The following is a 21,351-nucleotide window of genomic DNA, read 5'->3' as shown; positions in this document are numbered from 1 at the left end:
GTGTTGCCATGATGGAATTAAATTTGCTGAAAGCAGAAGTAAAGTCACCTACGGTTTATCACTATTAGGTCGCGCACAAAAGATTCTTTGTTCATAGTTGTGACAAATTTTCTTGGTTTTCTTTCAATGTACAACACAATGACAAGGATATCTAAAATGGAAAAGAAAACGGAGATAAGTTATTTAATGAGGTAAGTTGGTAATGTATAATCATAGGTCTAAAATATGAAGAGGAATTGCTTTGCTACCATGTCGAGTATCATTAAGGGAAACTTTAGGAATAGAAGCAAGGGACTGATATCTAGGAAAGACTTGCTCTCCTTTGGGATCCAAGGATTGGATGAGAGTCCTGCTGCCTACTGTCATCTCAAATGGGAGATCTGTTTCCCTAGCCCTATATTGGAGATTCATTGGTCTTATTAAGGCATTAGCAATATCATAGTTCCCTCTGAACAAGATGACATCTTTGTATGCATCAATCTGATCAACAAATAATGTCATCTTCATTCGATTCTTTTACAAAAGGGAAAAAAATTTTGCATTATGATATAATTTTGTATCACGCTATGTCTTAAATTAAGGGTTGTTTATAAAATGACATGTATAGATAATTAAGGGCTGTTTATAATTTTGTATCACGCTATGTCTTAAATTAAGGGCTAGTAGATGATTTTTTTCTCAGATCCCTGCTTTCGACCTTGTTCTGCAATGTTGACCTTTAGCTTGTATGATTTACTCGATGTATCGAGTTCATCAAGAAATTTTGGTTGAGGTGCCATAACAAGACTCTATATATGTAGGCGTCGTTCGAAGTGTGCCTACGTAAAAAGCATGTTGTGAATATGCTTGGCACTCATAGGAAGTTGGAATTGACATAATACGATAAGGGACACGATTTGGGACAAGGAAAGTAGGGAGCCGCCAACAAGTTTTAAGGAACTTGTAAACCGTTCACGGATCATAAATGGCAACCACGATAAGGGACAGCAAAAGGTAACAAAGATTGACCCGTGAAGGTTACACCCCATTCATAATCCATGAGATTACTAACTCCATATGGTTCGGAACCACAAAAGGAGGATCAGGGATAATGGTACAAAGTGAGTCATGGAGTCACATTCGCCCGTATTGGGCTCTACTCGATTCTTATAGTGAAAAGCGTACCTGTGATCTCAAAGGCATACAAACAAAGATTCAATTTTCTCCAAACTATTATTATGCTAAATTGGTTGAATATTAATGCAACACATAATTCTAAAATATTTGTGATCACTTAAATTAACAACAAGATTAAAAAGGAACCTAAGATGGTTGTCCAAATTATAATAAAACAACGATTAAATTAAATTAAATAACGTAGAGTTGATTTGGGGCCAAACCCTCAAACAGTTCTACCTTTCACGCCTTGGCTTAAGGACAGAACCACGAGTAAAGTATGGACTCTTTTGAGCACTTGAAGAAGGAATTTTTAAATAATAAGGGTAGGCTAGTGTTTAGGCTAAAGCATAGAAGAGAGAAAAATAAACTTAGAGAATTAATTGATGCCCCGTACATCAGAAATGAGGGGGTATTTATAAAGAAATGTGCTGAGGGAGCACACGGAACCCTAAAATGATAAAAACCCTAAAAAAGTATCACGCGACACGGAAAACTGTACCGTGACACGGGAAATTCCACCTTCAGACGGGAAATATTCCCGTGAGACGGTGCATTTTTAGTGTGACGCGGGAAATTTTCAGTAAACGGGGAAGAAAACGCGTTAATGGTTTACGCGGAAAACAAACAGAAATTCCCGTTTCACGGCAGATTTTCCGTGTCACGGGAAATCCCACCGTCAGACGGGAAGGATTCCCGTGACACGGTGGGAACATGCCGTGGTGCGGGAATTCCCAGCCCATTTTTCCGTCCAAATACATTTTTAACCCTAATTTCGTTCAGCATTTTAAGTGCCGATTGATAACTTCGGGCCTTTTTCTGATTTATTATTATTTGGACTAAAAATAAAGAAATATTTAAATAAAAGGTTTGGGCCAAAAATAAATAATAAAACAATAAAAAAAGGTTTGGGCTAAAATTAAATAATAAGTTTGGGCTGAAATTAAAACTATGCTTTTACCAAACATCAAGACTAATCCATGGACTGTTCAAATATATGAATTTAATCAAATACGATTTTTTAAGCACTCTCGAGATTAAATACTGAACCCGACCAATAGTGGCGTTGAAAGGTTGTTCATCATCGGGTTTGGTTTTGGGGAGACATTTTTAGGTGTCTACAGAAGCCCCCACTTTGATTGAGTTTGTAGAAACGTCACTTTCGAAAATGATAGTCAAAGTAGTCGATAGGGACGGAGAATGATTTAAGATGTTCAGCGATCCTAAATCACTTTGTATACGCCGATACCTGCAGAAAAATGTTAATTCCACAGATAAAAAAAGTAAAATTATAGAATACGTATCTAGCACCAGTGTATCGGTGACAAACGAATTTGGCAGCTTCCTATGCTTGAAGGAATCTACCGGATGACATTTGTTGAAACGCTTTCCATGCTTGAGGAAAGCCAATCGAGGAGTTTGGTAGTTTTCTAAGCCTGAAGAAAGCTACTGGATGATACTTTCCATGCCTAAGGAAAGTCGACATATGAATTTGGTGTCATTCTATGCTTGAAGAAATCCACCGACGATACTTTCCATGCTTGAGGAAAGCCGACAAAGGAATTTGGCGGTTTTCTATACTTGAAGAAAAATCCACCGATAACGCTTTCCATGCTTGAGGAAATCCGACTTGATGAATACTTTCCATGCTTGAGGAAAGTCGATAGATAAAAACTTTCCATGCTTGAGCAAAGTCAATGAATGAATACTTTCCACACCTAAGGAAAGTCGATGAACGATATAATCGCTGACTTCTTCGTGGCGAGAGGTGACAACGACCGACAATTTTCCATGCTTGAGGAAAAATTTGTCTATTGAAATTACAAGTCTCTGTGTATCAAGAACCTTGGAAAAATTTGTCTATTGAAATTACAAGTCTCTGTGTATCAAGAACCTTGCGCTGGAATAATAGTGGTTCGATTGTCCCCGAACTTGGGCTGCAGATGATTCACACCTTCAAGTCGATTGTCAGACCTTATTAGGTGTTTAAAATGTCGAAAAATAGACTATGATGCTTGCTAGGGGTAAAATAGTAATTTTAGTCCCCATTAAGTATCAGTTAGAATTTTCTGCGTAATTCCAGCGAAAAAAATAACTGCCCAAAAACCTCGAAAAATCATTCAAACTGGTCAAAAAGCCAGGAATATTCGCTGACAACGCGCAGAACCACCGTGCCACATGGACATATCTCGCGACACGGTAGTATTTTACCGTCTAACGGGAGTATTTCCCGTGTCGCGGGAATTTTTGGAACAAAAAATTTCCACGCGCTTCTTTTCACGCGCTTGTACACTGTTGCTTCGTAACGGAAAATGTGGAACAGTAACGGGGTCATGCAACGATTACTTTTGGCTTTAAATATCAACCATTTCACCCATTTTGCTCATCCACCATTTCTCTTTCTTGTCCGGTTTTCACCCCAAAAAAAAATTTATTTTTGCTCGGATTCCCGTGTCTCGGCGGCTTCTCAACGGTGCTCAGAGTTTTCTCCCGTCAGCCGAAATCACCTCCCGTGTCACGGCGGTTCTGCGCTTTTCTTCCTTTTTCAAAAAAAAAAAAAAAATCGCTATTGCTTGCTACTTGCTGCTCACTGCAGTGTTGCTGTTTGCTATTAATCGAAGCTCCGGCGTCCCCTGTGCTTACCGTGACACGGGATTTATCCTCGTGTCGCGGCATTGCCTGACCGTGTCGCGGCGGCTACTCTTATCTTCACGGTTTTTTTGAGCTTTTGGTGCTCAAATCTTCACCAATTCCGCTCTAATTTTTTGCCACTTTCCTCTCTATGTAAGTTTCCCTTGATTTTGCCTTGAAGTTGCTTCAAATGAGTAATTTCATGAAAAACCCTTAAAAATCAATTTGGGGATTTTTTTTTGATTTTGTGGTTTATGTTGAAATTCTTCCTATGAATTTACTTGTATATGTATGCGTGTTTGTGAGCGATTTGAGACAAAAATTGCATGATTTGGTGAAGAATTGAGCAAAATCACCATTTTTCATACTACTTGTGGTAAATGGTATTCCTTGTTGTTCATGTTGTTCTTTTGCACTTGGATTGATGATGTGTTGGTTGTAGATCTAGTAAAATATGCTATAATGCGTCGATCTATTGTTTTTGTGCAACTTTGAGACATGTTTTATATTGCTTATGTACTACATTGTCATGGAGAACATAGTATCATGCAATTAGGAGAACATAGTATTAGTTTGTCATGGAGAAACTAAATATTATAAATAATTCCATTATTTTGCCAATTTTTAGCCTTGAGGTAAAAATTTAGCATATAATGCGATAAATAACTAAATAACTTAGGAAGTGACGCTAAGCATTTAGATTTTTTATCAAAATGCAACTCGAACCAAATGTCTTAGGAAATGATGCTAAGCATTTAGATTTTTATTTTTATAATAGCATGCCTAGGCGACGGGATCGCGATCTTTCCACCCATGGCCAGCATCAGGCTTTTCGGAGGACACTCCCACTATTCCCGAGGGTATGGACGACGATGTCTTGGAGTCCGAGCCTCGGGCTTCTACGAGTAGAGGTAGGTGGGTTCCACCTTTGTGAACTCCAGACCAGTTGGTTTTCTGTCGTGAGAACCACGTTTCTCATCGCCCACTTGCCGACATAATTGACGGCACGCTTCGCCACCACGGTTCTAGAGCCGGAGATTTGATTCCTAGACTTCACCAGATTATCACGAGGGATCCTGCTACGAACGCCTTATGGGAATCGGCTGGTTTGGTGGATTTTTATTCGGCGGTCGTAGGGTTTTGCAGCCCCCGGGGTTGCGGTGCGACGGTTATTCGCGCATTGTTGGAGTATTTTTGGGATACTACCAACACCTTTCATTTTGCTTGGGGGGAGATGACAGTGACCCCCCTGGACTTTAGCATGATTAGCGGGATGCGCTTCACTGACCGGGTTGTAGCTCAGATGTCTGATCTTTCTTGGGGAGCGGCATGAGGCAGCCGATTTGTTAGGTCCGATCGTTCAGCATATCAGGACCCGACCAGTGTCTGGAGGTGGTCCTAGGAGCGGGCGATCGGAGCTGGCTTCAGTTCTAGCTCGTGGCTTCGACATGGAGGAGACATCGGCTGAGTAGCGAGTGCGGATCTTCATTCTGATTCTGATCTCAATGACTCTTTCTCCTGATAGGAGTTCACGCGCACTCCTTTACTACCTCCCTTCTTTAGTCGGGATCAGTGAGATAGGATCCTTTAGCTTGACCTGTCTTGGATACGCCGACCTTCTCTTGTCGTTACGTCATGGCTGTCGGCAGCTGAACGACGAGTCTCCCATCACTGTCTACGGTCTGTGGAGAGTCGTAGAGGTGATGATCCTTTCCTCTTCTTGTTGTATTTTAATTTGTTTGACTCACGTGCTTAAAGATTACTTTTCATTGCAGCTATGGTTCTACGAGTACTTCCCAAGCTTGGCTCCTCGACGGGGTCGTGGAGCGGTTCATGATTTTCCTATCGGGGCCAGCTGGCGTGACCGAGGAGAGTCACGGGTGGAGTCTGTCTCTGCGCTGCGCGGGCTGCTACGCCGAGACACCTCTTTTGTTGGCGTAAGGATTAGTTTTGTTGCCTGTTATTTTCTCTCTGACGTTATTTCCGGTGTTTCATGCCAAATTTTTATGGTTTTCAGGTTGCCATTGATGTCCAGTATCGTCCTTGGGCCAGGATGACTGATCTTCCCGAGGCCTTGCATCTTTCAGCGCACCGCACCATTTTTGTTGGTACCGGACGCTTTGTATGGTATTTGGGGGAGCGTGTCGTTCGTCAGCATAGCGGTGATCGCTTTGTGGTGCCCTCATCTCCACCGGAGTCGATGCTGGACTCGCGCCTGCTTAGGGAGTTGATAAACAGGGGAGAGCGCTACACTTTTCCTTGGCAGGAGCTTGTGCACATGGAGGGTGATTACGCGCAGGACTTGCTTCCCTCTCTGGCTCCTCCACCCCGCCTTCCTGAGGTATGATTTCTTTTGAGGATTTTTGTTACTAGTCTCTATTTAAATAGTCAAATAACTTGATTATTCGATCATATTTTCAGACGACTGTTCGCCTTGTGGGAAGGATCGAGATTCCGCCTCAGTCTGTCCGCTACCCGAGGCCGATTGGTATTACTGAGGACCATATTGCTGATGCACCAGAGGGTTACAGACAGGCGTTGGAGTTTATGCCCGAGGTTTTTGAGCCGGTAAGTTTTTGATGCATTATTCATCCTTTTAACACCGCTTGTTACTGATTTTTCTTTGTTTTATCCTCATCCTAACCGCTCGGAGATGATGGGATTAATGAAGTTGGTTGACGCTCTGATGTACTACATTAATAAGCTTTGGCGTGGTGCGAGTTGTCGGAGCAGTTCTAGCGATGTTCTTGAGGTATGCTCATTTTTTCCACTTCTACCATTTGTTTTATTTTGCATTGTTGACGCCTTTTGATTTTGTATCTTTCAGGAGCAACAGAGGTCCCGCTCGCGCTCGAGGCATAGAGGCTCGGACGAGGAGGAGCTTGGTCGTGGAAGAGGATCTCCTGTGGTTCATCGGCATTCTCAGCTCAGCGAGAGCCTCAGATTACTTAGCCGTTTCAGGAGGCTCAGTGGCAGCAGCCTCAGTCTTCCCAGCGCTTTCATGGTCAGAGTCAGGGGCAACGACAGTCGTTTTCACAGCCTTCACAGCCTGAGTTTAAGCCTGTTTTGACTCCTGTGGATCCTTGTTTATTTTCAGCTCCATCGTCTGGGATTCCTCCACCATTGTCGGGCTTGTTCTCAGTTCCGATGTATGGGACGATGCCTCCACCGACGATTCTCGTGTCTTTGAGTGAGTCTACACCGTTTGCCAATTAGACGGATCCTGCTTTGAGTTTGACTGCTGCTGGAGTCACAGTGAGTAGTAGGGACACTACTCGTACTCGGATGATGGCGGGACTCTTTGGCTATCTGTTCCCGTATTCACAGGCAGGAGATGATACTGATTCTAGTTCTGCAGAATTTTGACCGAGGGTCTTTATTTGTACATACTGTGATGACACTTGACGCTGTTTATTTATTATGACTCATTTTGCACATTATCACAGTTTATGAACTCCACTTCGCATTATGGGGTTACCGCACGTCAATCCATACATCAACAGGAAATACGCCATTTTCCTTGGTATATGGATTGGATGTCGTACAACCTGTCGAACTAGAAATTTCATCTCTACGCATCGCGTTAGATAGCAAACTCGATGAAGTTGAATGGGCTAGGGCAAGATATGAAGAGCTAATTTTACTCAATGAAAAATGACTAGAAGCTCTACATCACACTTAGGGTTATCAAACTTGTATGGCTAGGCATTTTAATAAGAAGGACAAGACAAGAAACATCAAAGTAGGAGACTTGGTGTTAAAAGCATTAAGGAAAAATGTTTTACATCCAAGGGGAAAATTTAGACCTAATTGGTCTGGACCCTACATTGTCAAAACAATCCTGTCAGGAGGTGCAGCAAAACTAATTGATTTGGATGGCGATGAGTTCTCGAACATGACAAATCTTGACCAACTTAAGAAATACTACCCATAATTACTTGAGTAGGATACTCAAAAGAGCTACGTTTGGCCTGATTCCTTAAGAAAGGATACATAGGCAACCCCTTACGGGTGCGGCCACTTTATTTTTCAAAAATCTCGCGTCCCAGAATTAGTTAAAAATTCAAAAGAAGATCGGCGAAATATCGGCGTCGCAGAAGAAACTTTGGCGCCAAACAAGGATATAAGAGCAAGCCGACAGTACTGTCGACTGACGCCAGACTGTTGTGACCGGCGCTAGTCGCAGATAAGCGGCGCCAATTCACAGCTAAATTTTGGGCATATTTCGGTGTTTTTCGAAAAATTTTCGACTTCCGTACTCGAGGAATTTCTGGAAAATTAATTTTTTCGGTTTTCATTGCTTTAATAAATAAATTTAAAGTAAATAATTAATTAAAGCTGAAATTTCATTAATAAAATAAAATTACATTATTGGTAGAATTTTAATAAAGCTGAAATAAATTAACTTTAAATAAAAAAAAATACAAACTAAGTCTAATAATTTGAAATTAAGCAATGCTCCTAATCTTTCTTTTCTTTCCTAGCCCTTTTCCAATTTTTGTCTGCTTCCTCCTCCTCATCCATAACCTTAGCTAGTAGGCATCCTTTAGAGGAACTACATTCAATCTTAGAGTAGATGGTTTCCCCTTCGACTAGGACTCTATGCTACTTTTCTACCCAAGCCTTTTTATCTGTGGTGTCAGCTTTCCTTTTCCCCTTATCTTTTGTAGTATTTTTCTTCCTAGGCATTGTAGGTGTTTTGAATTCTACTCTTTCACCTAAGCGTTCCTTGGCAGGAATCACTCTGTCACCTAGACGACTCTTCACATCAGTTTTACCCTGATCTTTCTTCAAGTCCTTTGAAGGTTTCTTCAGCAACCACTTCTTCACATCATTAGGCAAGGAAGGAGGAACCTTTTGAGTAATTACTTCCCATGAAAGTCTAGTGCTCCAATAAGCATCAAATCTGTCTACTTCTTGGGAAACATGGAACTCGTAGGGAGGACGAAGATCTCCGGAAGGAATATTCTGAAGCAAGCCGTATTGTCTTTTTACCCAGTAGGGATAGTAATAAGTCATACAGGACAAATTTGGAAGACGGCAGAAAGGTTGCTTGTTAACACCAACCATCCTTTCTATTTTCCACCACGGGATGACCCACTTGATAGCAAAATTACGAGATTCGAAGACCGTTCTCCACTCGTGGCGCCCAATTTTAGAGAAGTGTTTCTTCCTCCTCACGAAGCAATTTGGAGTGTACTTCTCAATGTTGTCCGGAGGGCTAATTAATTCTAGCCTTTCCATTAGCCACATCTGTAAAAAATTGCGATGCAAATAAATTATTATTACTATACAAAAATATATTTTTTAATTTCTGTAATTAAAAATATTATTTTTTCACCTGTAATAAAATTGGAGAACCCCGAAAAGATGCTTTTGGGTTTCTTTTCAATTCATCAAGACTAATCATAGTCTCTCTAACTATCAATGGCATTGGATTTCTCCCTGATTCAATTTTTTCTAGTACGGTGGTTATAATTGATTGACCCTCATTATTTTTACCACTACTAAGAAAAAATTGATTAAGCATACAAAATAAGAAAGCTCTTCTTCTATAAATATGAAAAGATTCGGAGAGAGGTTTATCAAAATAATGGCGAGCAAATTCTTTCAAATTAACTATGTTGCCATCTAATATTTTTGATAAATCTCTTTCTTTTAAATTGAAGAAGCGTTCAAAATCCTTGTAATAATATGCATCTATTCTAGGGATTACTATTCCGGAAAAGGGCTAATTTCATCATACCCTATTCTAAAGCAATGAGTATCAACATTCTAATATTCTAGAGCGGTATGAATAAAATCTAAGTCAAGATCTACCCCTTTGATACCATAAATTCCCCCCAAGTGAAACAAATCTTATTCTTTTCTTTCTTTGGCATTAAGAGACCAACACCATTCATGGGTGTATTGGGTAAAAGTTTTGGTGACTAGAGACATGATATTATTCTAACGCCAAGAATTATTTTATTTGCTGAAATTATGAAAAGAATCGGCTGGGCAGGGGGCTATTTATGCACGAATTAGGAGCAAGTTTCGGGGTAGAATACGGAGTCAGCGCTACTTGGCGCTAGACGCCGCGATTGGCGCCAGACGCCAAATCTTGGCGCCACATGCTAAATATAGCACCTGGCGCTACAACCAATTGCGTAGCGCCAGCTGGCGCCAATTTACCTCGCCATACGCGCTTTCTAAAAACCGCGTTGTTACCTTAATTCGAGTCTACTAATGACTTTACGGCTCCCTTATCTTTTCTAAACATCTTTTTATTCTTTTTTAATTAATATAGCTATTATATTATTATATTATTCTTTTTTGGATTTTATTTAGGTTAATTTTCAAAGTTTTTTATACACCCAAGTTCTTATTTGACTTTTCCTTTTTTCATTTTTCTTTTTGTGGGAGAAAGTCGGATACCCTCCATCAATAATAAAAATGTTGGAATTTTTGCGCAAAATTACTTGTCACACTTTCTTGCACACACAAACATGCGCATAATAATATGAATAAAAAATGAAAAATTATGATAGATAAAATAAACTAGTAATAGTATGTATATACAAAATATGTCTAAAAAATGAGTCTAACTAAAAGGCAAAGTTCTTTACAAAGTCAAAATAAAAATAAAAAGAAAAATCACAGGAACAAACTACGACGCCGGAGGACGTACACCCATCATCTCGTAAAACTGCGCCGTACAAGGAGTAACCTCTCCACCAGCTCCGGCTCCAACTCCAGTCTCCTTGGGAGGAGGAAAACTCAACGTGGGTCCACTCCACCCAAGATCAACCTGAGGCTGAGGATGCGGAGGCTGCTGCGATGACGAGCCAACCTCGTACATCCCACCACCTCTGAAAGCCGAGGTAGCCTCTCCCTGGCTAACCGGTGCAGCATGAGCACCCTCAGAGGAAGAACCCGAGCCCTCTGACACATCAGCACGAGCAGCCTCAGAGCGACCGCCTCTACCACCTGACGTAGTCCGGCGACGTCTCGAGCTAGACCTCGCCGGATCCCTCCGCACCTCAGGTCTTGGACGGGTGTGAGAAGCAATATGCTGACCCTGCAAAAAGAATTAATATCAGAAACAAGGAAAAATTGAAGCGGCAATGCAAAAACATATGAAAGGGAGTCTACCTCCTAAACGGCGTCGTTCCGACGGCAGGTAGCCACATTCCTCATTCGGACAAGCTGGCTCCGGAAGGCATCTATATATCGTGCCATCGCCGAAACGACCTCACGCGAGAACTGTCAAAGAAATAAGTCAGTAAACATGCATAATATATACGAACAAAAGTTGCAAATAAATAAGCTTACCCGAATCTGGTGGCGAGGAATCGACCGCTCTACGAAGCGCTCGTCCTTGGGAGCCGGAGGAATCATCTCCTCAATCAACTCGTATGTCCTCTGGTAATGGATAGACATACGGGGTGGCACGAACTCAGCAGCATCGTCCTGATAAAGCAAAAACCAAGTTAGTAAAGCATTACTTGGGGGCTACTTAACGAAAAGTAAAAGCTGAAAAATCTTACCGCCACATCCTCAGCCGGTACAGGAACTGGAGCTAACAACGGCAGTAGCTCCTCCGCATAGCATTGCTTGGGGATCGTGCAAGACCGCTAAGGGGTACCATCTCCCTCTGACATGCTCAACAACCTCGGGCATCAAACATGTGACGTGGTGGAGGAGCAAGAACGACAAAAACATCGGAGGAATGCTGTCTAGCAACCCTGCCTCCCAGGTATGCGATCGCTCCATAAGTCCCAAGGAAATAGCGACGCTCAGCAGAATACTGTGCGGCTAACCAAGGGACTGCCAGGCCGACCCACGGCCGGTACACCACCTCAGGCTCCTGCAAAGAACATCAATCAGGCGAGAGTCTACCTAAAGCATCACAAAATTGCAAATAAGAAAAAATTGTACCGCGATAATCCAATCTCGGACATACGCAGTGGACATCCCCACACGGCGGCTGTCCCAAGAAGCACTCACTGGAAACCTGCGCGGCGACGGTCTCGCCGGCGCAGCAGAAGGGAAGTACTCGTAGAACCAGATCTACAAGGAGTTAAAATTATCAGCAAGTGCTAGCTAAAATATAGAGCTAAACTTTATATGGAATAATGTATACCTCTACGACCCTCCAAAAGCTTCACAAAGCAACATTCGTCCCAAAGGACTGGTGTCGAAACGAGTCCCTCAGCGCACGAATGAAGTCAGCATAGGTCAAGCTGGCCCAGTCATAAGTCCCGATCCGGTGTAGATCGCGGACTGCAGGAAGGTAGTAAAGCAGCGCCCTATTACCCTTGTCAGCGGAGAACGCCCCTAACAACAAAATAAGCGCAAAGATGCGCACCCGCTGCTCACGGGTGGTCGCACCATCATCGAAAGCCGCTGTCATAGTCGAGCGGCGAATCTCCCTAGCACTGAACATAGACGACTCAACCTCAGCTCGGGCCCGAATGGTACTCGACCCCAACAGCTCCTCGACCTCAAGAGAAAAGACGTCGATCCCACTGTCGAACGGCAGTGGTACGGAGCTGAACTCCAGTCCTGTGATGAGACTGAAGTCGGTAGGAGTGACCATCATCTCACCCTAGGGAAAGTGGAAAGTGTTGGTGGTGTCCCAGAAGAACTCCACCAGAGCACGTACTACGTGGTGACCCCCGCTGGATGCAACCATCGCCTCGAAGGTCTCAAACAACGCAGCAAGACCACAAGACTCCCATAAGAGTCTCGTCTCAACGTCCCTGGCGATGTACATCTTGTACAGGTCGCCTAAACCGTCACAGCCGGAGCCATGACAACGCGTCCTCCCAACGGTGATGCCCCGTCTCACCCTCTCAGAAATGTGGTGGACGGGGGAAAAGAACAAGGTCCGCTCGTCCCACTCAGGAATTCGACCAAGCAAAGTGGACGCCGCAGCGTCGTCCTCCAGGGGCTCATGCTCCCGTCGAGTGTCTCGGGACCGTGAACCAGAGCCTCGCTGTCTAGCCATGCTACATTGTGCAGAATTATCATAAATTAAGGTTCTATAGTATCTAAGGTTCGCCTAGCCGCATGATGCTATGTTCGCAAAAAAAACAGAGTATGTAGTACTAAAACAGAGCACAAATTCAAATTGAGCATATACGGCATTTTTCAAGCAATCAAACAATTTCTTAGAATACTATAGTAATTATTGTGACAAATTGGACAAGAATTGCTAGAAAAAACATTAAGAACAAGTCACATTGCATTCCCGACCTCAAGAGGTCCAACAATGGCAATTCACTCATTTCTTCACCAAATTGAGTCAAACAAGTCTCACATTACTCCCAAGGCAATATATAAACATAATCAAGCAATTTCATGGCATAAAATTTGATAAATAAAGATAATTAAGCATTCTAAATTTTGAAATTTCATGAAATTCGAATATAAACATGTGCAAAATTCATAAAAACCGGTGTGATTTAGAAGAAAACTTACATAGATCGGGAAAATGGATGAAAAGAGCTTTGATTTGCAACAAATTTGAGTGAATTTGGTTGAGAAACGAGCAAGAACAAAGCAAATGAAATTCTGCGGTTTTTTTTCGAACAAAGCACGACGAGCAAAACAGCGAAAATGAAGAAGAAAGGGGTATTTAAGGAAAATCTCGTTGTAGCGCCAAGCGCTAGGCTTTGGCGTCAACAATCAGGCTTGGCACCTGGCGCTAATGCCAGTTGTGTGGCGCTAATGTTTTTTCAGCGGCACCAGGACACTCAGCCACTCAGTGGGGTTGTTCTACCTTTTTGCAATATATTTTGGGTTCCTTGGTACGCCAGTTAGCTCCTCTAAGCAATTTGACACGATTTTTAGTAATCAGTTTGATTGCACAAAGTGATCGACCTGATGAAAGATCGTCCCACTTAGCTTAAAGCGCCTAAGCATTGGCTCATTAACAAAAGGCACCGACATAGTGGTTTATTCGCAAAAGGCACCAACGTACAGGTTCAAAGCAACCAACCGACGTACAGGCATAGCGGAAACAAAGTTCAAGCGAGCTTTTAAAGATCGACTAGTGGAGATCTTCGGTAATTTCTTTGGAAAATTATCGCAACAAATGAGGATGGCTTCAAGTGAGGATATATTCGACGGCATTCCCTAAATTGTGGAGAGTTGTCACAAACAATTGAAGGTAATTTCAAGCAAAGTTGTCTTCGACCATATTCCCTTAGACGTGAAAGATGGTCATCAATGCGGAAGAAGATTGTTTCAAGCAAAGCAATCTTCGATATTATTCCCTTGGACATGGAATATTATCATAGCGGGAGAAGATTGTTTCAAGCGAAGCATTCTTCGATAATATTCCCTTGGACGTGGAATATTATCAATGCGGACGAGGATTGTTTCAAGCGAAACAATCTTCGATGGTATTCCCTTGGACGTGGAATATTATCAAAGCGGGAGAGGATCGTTTCAGGCGAAGCAATCTTCTATATTGGAAGCAGTTACAAGCGTAGCAGTTTTCAAGCGGGATGGCATTCTCTTGTTAGGAGGTCATCAAAATAATTGTAAAGTAGCAGCAAATCGGTTACCTTTAGAGACGTGTGCTCGACGGTGCAAGATACGCGTTTCTTAACTCTTTTATCTGTTTGACTAACGCTAGTTTTGCAGGTATCGGCGTTACAAGAGTAACTTAGGATCGCAGAACGTTCTGAATCATTCTCCGTCCCTATCGCTACTTTGACTTTTGTTTAGGAAACTTTTGTTTCTCCAAACTCAGTCAAAGTGGGGGCTTCTATAGACACCCATTTGTGTCTCTCCAAAACCAAACCCAGTGATGAGTACCTTTCACGTCGAATCATAATCGAATGAAGTGAAAGTGTGGAAATTTTAGTGTTGCGGATAGTTTTAATTTTTTCTCTTCTCTCTGTTTTTGAAAACTTATTTTAAGAAAACAGACAATCCAGTTTGGTTGGTCCATGATATGGGTCAAATAGTAGTGTAGTTGGATAGGGCTTGACAAGAGCTTTCCAATGATATATTATAAGCCCAATTCCGATGAATATTGAGGAAGTTATGGTCAAATTACTGAACTGGGTCCGGTTTGAGCCTTATATGCGGCCCAATGATCTAGGGGAGGGCCTAATATAGATTTATCATTCCTAATGCAATTAGGAATGGTTTTAGTCTTCTAGATTCTTCTAGAAGGTTCTTTTCATTCCTAATTCAATTAGCATTGATAAATTGACTTTTGTTGACTTTTCAGAGTTTTAATTAAAATCAAAGAGCATTTTTGAGGAAAAATACGATTTTATCCTCCTGTACGGCAATTTTTATCTGATTTTAAGAAAACGCGTGGTTTTCAGAATCAGTGCCAAATGCCAGCTATAGCGCCTGGTGCTACGCTTGGCGCCTGGCGGTAGTGTTGGCGCTAGGCGCCAATAGCCAACGTTGGCGCTAGTTCAGTTTTATGTGCGCCAGAACTCTGTTTTGATATTTTATCTTTTTGGCTGATTTTCTTTATAAATAATGTCGTAAAAACTCCGTTCTCATTAACCAATTGGAACCGGTTTTCACTTTTCAATATACCAACTCTCATCAAGATTCTCTTGATTACTCTCTCTCTCTTTTCTAAACTAGATTTTCTCAAATACAAAATTCCGCATTCATTAGACTTAGAAATACCTAGCCCTACTCGAAGTTACCTTCGCCCTAGACCTGAAAGGTTTAATTTCTAAGGGTTTGGTCCCAAATCTTTCTTTCCATTATTTAATTTAATTGTTTATTATTTTCCTTGAAGTTACTAATGTATGTATTTTGTTATTAGAAAGAGGTACGAGGCATCGAAGTAAGTACTTTAATGGTTTTTATTGATGTTATTATGTAGAAATCATGCTTAGATTGTTATTATGATTCCTAGTATCATGTCTAGGGTAACTTTAATACCAAGTATGATTAAAAGTTTGATTCTTCCTATGTTCTTCTTAATATTTATTCATGTTAGTATCATGTTAAGGTTAAAGATTTGATTTTTATTGCTTAGTGACATGCTAGGGTTTGTTATTAATCTTGTTAGTATCATGCCTAGGATCTTGCTATTATTATGCTTTAACATGATTTATGATTATTTTCATGATTTATGATTATTTTTATGATTGTTATGATTATAATTTTATTATTTTGATTATTATTATGTTGCTTGATTATTTATTTATTGCTTGATCACGCCTTTTATGCATGTTTAAAGGGAATTTGTACTTGTAATCACGCTTAATAAGATAATTAATAATCTTGTTAGGGTTAATATGATTATACCTCAAGTGATCGCCAATAATAGATTTATTTGTGCATTATATTCAACCAACATAGATAAATATGTTTAGGGATAACCTATTGATTGCATGTTAGTCAGAAAGCGCACATGAATACGATCAGAATAAAGTAGAGGCCTATTATTAGGGCAGGTTCAATCTCTTTTAGGTTGGATTTGTACCTTCATCCCCGAACCCTTATTTGGTTCAAGACCTTATGGAGTTGACGATCTCTTGGATCGTTAAGGGGTGTAACCTTCACCTTGTGAACGGTTTACAAGTTCCTAAAACTTGTTGGCGACTCTTTTGCTCTATCTTCTTCCCTTTTGGACGCCACGGTACTTTAGTGTATGATCACGGTGGGGTTCAAGCTAGGGATTAACTCTTGAAATTATTCCCTACAGATACTAAGGAAAAATATGGGTATTAGGGGTGGTATAAAAAGAATAATTTTAGATATTTTTCTCCCCACGGGTGATAGAAATTGAGTAAGCCTGTAAATCCGAGTATTATTTATTCATTAATTTATATTATAAGGTAACAATTACTTGTAAGAACTATTTTTATATATTAAAAAAAATATATAATTAATCATGGGTTATATGGATATTCAGTTAAATTTTATGGAAAAAAATTTCAAATACTACAACCACGATTAGTTTTTTATATTTCAAGATTAAAATTGTTGTTTCAAAACCTATACCGATCAATAAGGAAAATAATTTATCAGAATGTTTTTAATAGATTATTAATTAAATAATAAAAGGGGATAAAACAATGAAATGTGAATGACATACAATAACTTTGTTGTGTAGCAGGTCACACCGTGTGGCAGGGGTTACCCGAATTATTTTGTTAGGGGTTACCCAATTTATTTTGTTAGGAGTTACCCGATTTATTCAATCAGGGGTTTACTCGAGTTACTCGGTTAGGAATTACTCGGTCATGGGTTACTTGAGTTACTCGATCAGAGGTTATTTAAGGAATTCTGTAAGGGGTTACTCGAATAATTCGGTCAGATCACTGGTTACTTAAGGAGTTCGGTTAAGGGTTACTCGGTCAGGGGTTACTCGAGGGTTCAATAAGGGGTTACTCAGTCAGGGGTTACTTGGTCAGGGGCTCGGTCATGGATTACTCGAGGGGTTACTCAGTTAGGGCCTCGGTCATGGATTACTCGAGGGATTACTTGGTCAGGTGTAACTCAGGTAACCCCTGATCGAGTAATTAAAGTAACCTTGGCAACTTGGGTTAACCCCTAACCGAGTAACTTGAGTAACCCCTGTCGCAAGGTACACAGACCACATACCAAAACTTGTTAATGAGATAAATTACTATACTACTCAGATCATATTCCTTAATTTTTTGTATTTTACCATTATTGTGAGTACAACAATTATAATTTATTTGTTAATATAAATGAGTTATTTTTATTCATTGAACAAATTTATATTTTTAATGGGATTAATATTATACTTTATAAACCGTGCATCCTATGTTAGTTTATTTATAATCCTATGTTAGTTTATTTATAAAGCGAAGAAAAAAATTTATTTATTTAGGGTGTTTAATTTGTATATTAAAAAAATTAACTTTTTTTAAGGAACAAAAAAGAGAAAGAAATTAAAAAAAGGTTTTTGGCGGAAATTTTTTACTGAAGACGCGACACATGTACTTTAGGGATAATTTTGGAGATTACTTTATTATACATTATTGATGATTTCATAATAATATATAGCTATGGTAGGGACTAGGGACTGCACATAGTTTAAAAATATATAGGTAGAATGGTAGGCTTTAATAAACTAATGCAAGTTAACAAAGTTTTTTAATTTTGCCAACAACTAACATTTAAATGACCACTTTTAAACACTAATATTTATTTTTATTTTTATTTTTTTTTTAAAAAATACCACAAAAACACAAAAGTTTGAGTAGTGCTACCACATTTATTGTTTCAGACAAGAATCTCCATTTTGTAGGCATATTTTATAGGAAAAATTGCTCCCATTAATCTGAACTTTGCCTCGTCCGCCCAAATTAATCCCAACTTTGGATTATTATCTATCACTCCCAACTTTAGGGGTATTAATTTTTGTTGCACCCAACAAGTAATCCAACCTGATGTAGCAGGTTACCTAGACACGTGTCAGCGTATGATTGACTTAAATTTTTTTTTAAAAAAACACCACAAACCACCCATACCAAGCAGCTGCTACCACGCCACCACCCCCACCCTGCCGAAAATCACCCCCACCCCCGAAAAACCCCTCCCCTGCTGCCGGAAACCGCCGCCCAGCCTTCCCCCTCCCTCGAAACCCATCCCTTCCCTTCCCCCACCCCCGAAAACCCCTCCCTCGTTCCCGGAAACCACTGCCCAACACTCCCCCTTCCCTCAAAACTCACCCCTTCCCTTCCCCCACCCCGAAACCCCTCCCCCGTTGCCGGAAAATGGTGCCCATCCCTCACCATCCCTCAAAACCCATCCCTTTGCCTTCCCTCACCCTCAATTTCACCCCCTTCCCCGACAATTAACCACGAAAACAACACCCCATTCCCCGTCAATTAGCCACAAAAATGGATGTGTTGGGTTGTTTCCAGGGTCTGGGATGGGTGGTGGAGGAAGGGCGGTGGTTTTTAGTGGAAGTCGGTGGTTGGCCGGTAAAATTGTGGGCTGGGGTTAGGGTTCCGGCGTGATTGAGGGTGGTGGTGGTGGTGGAAGTTGTTGTGTGTGGTTATGATTTTTTTTTTAATTTTTTTTATTTGACCATTCATGTAGTGACACGTGTCCAAAAAAATCTAAAACACAAATGTTGACCGGATTAACCGGTTGCAGGTAAGTTCGGTGCAATAGAAATTAATACCCCCTAAAGTTGGGAGTGATAGATAATAATCCAAAGTTGGGATTAATTTGGGCGAACGAGACAAAGTTCAGATTAATGGGAACAATTTTTCCTATTTTATAAAATTTCTTATAAAAGTTTGAGCAATATGTACTACTACTTGATATTTTGTAGGAAAAATTGCTCCCATTAATCTGAACTTTGCCTTGTCTGCCAAAAATAATCCCTACTTCAGATTATTATCTATCACTCCCAACTTTATGAGGTATCAATTTTTATTGCACCCAACCGATCATCTAACCTGATATAGCAAGTCACCAGACACGTGTCAACACGTGATAGGTCCAAAAAAAAAATAACAAATAAAACAAAAATTTTAAAAAAAAAAAAAACAAAGTCAGCCCCCCACCCTTATCCCGGTAAACACCCCTACTGTTTGGGGTAATTTTACCTTGACACGTGGTCCAGTCAGAGTGTGACACGTGTCACCTTAGGGTTAGTCCAAATACGACCAATCCCTGTTTGACACGTGTCCTCCCAAGGAAATGGAAAAAAAAGACGGCCTTCATGGCCCAAATCTCGAGAAAGCCGCAATGCGGCGCAGCCCACCAATTATTAGGGCTTGATGACCTAATCAGGGGCACAATTCCCGAGGACCCTATAAATAGGGAGATTTCCTCCTTTTGGAGGCACGTTTTACCATTTATTACACATCTTTACTCTTTGATAGAGGCATCCCGAGCTTGGAATCCGAGCAGATCCCTACCTAAATTTCTGCATCTTTCTACTCCTATTCAAGTTACTAACTTGATCGTCGGAGGCGGAGCTCCAACCACCTGGGGTCTCCGTTGTTTTGCAGGTACAGCTCACGCGTGGACCAGACTTTGTGACGTAACTCTCCCAAGGGACAAAAACACCCAAAATATTTGGCGCCTTCTGTGGGGAGAGTACCTCAAAGATGGTTCAAGAGTTTGTACCACCTCCTAAGCGTCTGGGCGACGACCCGGAAGTTTTCACTAACCAAGAGGATGAAGATCCTCAGGTTGAAACCTATATAGCCGATGATGGCTCCCTAATAACCAAGCGCGTCCGGCCCAGAGACACTCTGGAGCGGGGTGCCAGCCAGGCGGGTACAAATCGACCCCCTGGGCAGCCGGAAGGGGAAACCCATAAGGCCAGTGGATCAGCTCCCGTCACTCGAGACGAACTCATGAAATTTATGACAAGTTTTAAGGGTGAAATTAAGGATCTGATCACCAAGAGCCAGGCTGGCCCAAGCAGGGGTCAGTCGGCAAAAAAGACTCCTCTTGAGAAAGGGAAGTTAGTCAGAGATCGGCAACCAACTCCTCATCCAAAGGAGAAGGCAACCGGGACCATTGATTGGTCTAAGATTCTTCTGCCCAAGAGGAATGCCAACAATCCGCGCCGGACTCAACAGCCGGTGGGAAGCAAAAAATCAACTCTTGACGCCCAGGATCATCACCCACAAGAGAAATAAACAGTTGTCTGAGTCGGCTTCTACGTCGAACTTTCCAGACAGCTTCAACAACACCTCTGCAGGGAATGTACCTTCCTTGCGTGAGAGCCAAACAGACGGTAATACCGTCCATTCTGGTCCTCAGATGATTGGGACTGCACCGTATGTACCTTCTCAGGTCTACGGTCGGTATTCTCCCTATTTCATGCAACCGACCCTCTTTGGAGGTCAGGCGGCATACAACAACGTCCAGCCATTGAACTGGCAGCTTCGTCTGCTCCGCCTGGGTGAACAACCTTCTGCGTTCACCCTGGAGATAACCAAAGCGGCACAGCCGGCCAAGGTTAAAAATGTGTTGGTAGGCACCTATGACGGTACCTCCAACCCGAAAGATCACCTCATGGCTTACACCAACCTCATGTACTTACAGGGGTTGGATGATGTCGCTTGGTGTCGATGCTTCCCGGATACATTGAAGGGCATTGCCCAACAATGGTTTGGCAACTTGCCAGCCGGGTCCATTGATAGTTTCAGGAAGCTTGCCTTCCTGTTTGCTTCCAACTTCTCGATGAACATCTCTACGAAGAAAACAAGTCTTGACTTGAGCACCATTAAGCAGAGGGAGAGAGAAGGATTGCGCTCCTATGTCAGGCGGTTCAATCTGATTAGAATTCAAATTCAAGGATTGTATGACGAGGTAGCTTTTACAGACTTTTTTAAGGGTCTGAGAGACGGGTCGACTTTTAAGTTCGACCTAGTCAGAAAAGGGGCTTTCACTTTACAGGCGGCCCTGAGGGAGGCGGAAAGCTATATTCCAGCAACCGACCTATGCTCGCCTGGTAACTAGTCGGACTCTAAGAAGTCTGACAAGCAGAAAGACAGCCGGCCTGCTCAGCCGGCCAAGAAAAAAGAAGAGAGCAAGAAAAGAAAAGAAGTTTGGGCAGTTAGTGATTCTGACCAGCCATCTCAGAAG

At 41.5% G+C, this 21,351-nt stretch overlaps 1 protein-coding gene across 1 annotated transcript in view; it reads right to left on the bottom strand.

Annotated features, from left to right (window-relative positions):
- The window catches only part of LOC110713273, a 181,861-nt gene extending 181,360 nt beyond the window's left edge, over nucleotides 1–501 (bottom strand). The window contains exons 1-2 of the mRNA XM_021891731.1: nucleotides 249–501; nucleotides 49–151 (exon numbers count right to left, since the gene is read on the bottom strand). Of these exons, the coding sequence (XP_021747423.1) occupies nucleotides 49–151; nucleotides 249–501 (356 nt within the window). The remainder of the gene's footprint in view (nucleotides 1–48; nucleotides 152–248) is intronic.
- Nucleotides 502–21,351: the final 20,850 nt, after the last annotated feature.

Source organism: Chenopodium quinoa, unplaced genomic scaffold (assembly GCF_001683475.1).
Source record: "Chenopodium quinoa cultivar QQ74 unplaced genomic scaffold, ASM168347v1, whole genome shotgun sequence".
Classification (NCBI taxonomy): domain Eukaryota; kingdom Viridiplantae; phylum Streptophyta; class Magnoliopsida; order Caryophyllales; family Amaranthaceae; genus Chenopodium; species Chenopodium quinoa.
The sequence above is the reverse complement of the archived record's forward strand: the minus strand, read 5'-3'. Positions and strand labels throughout refer to the sequence as shown.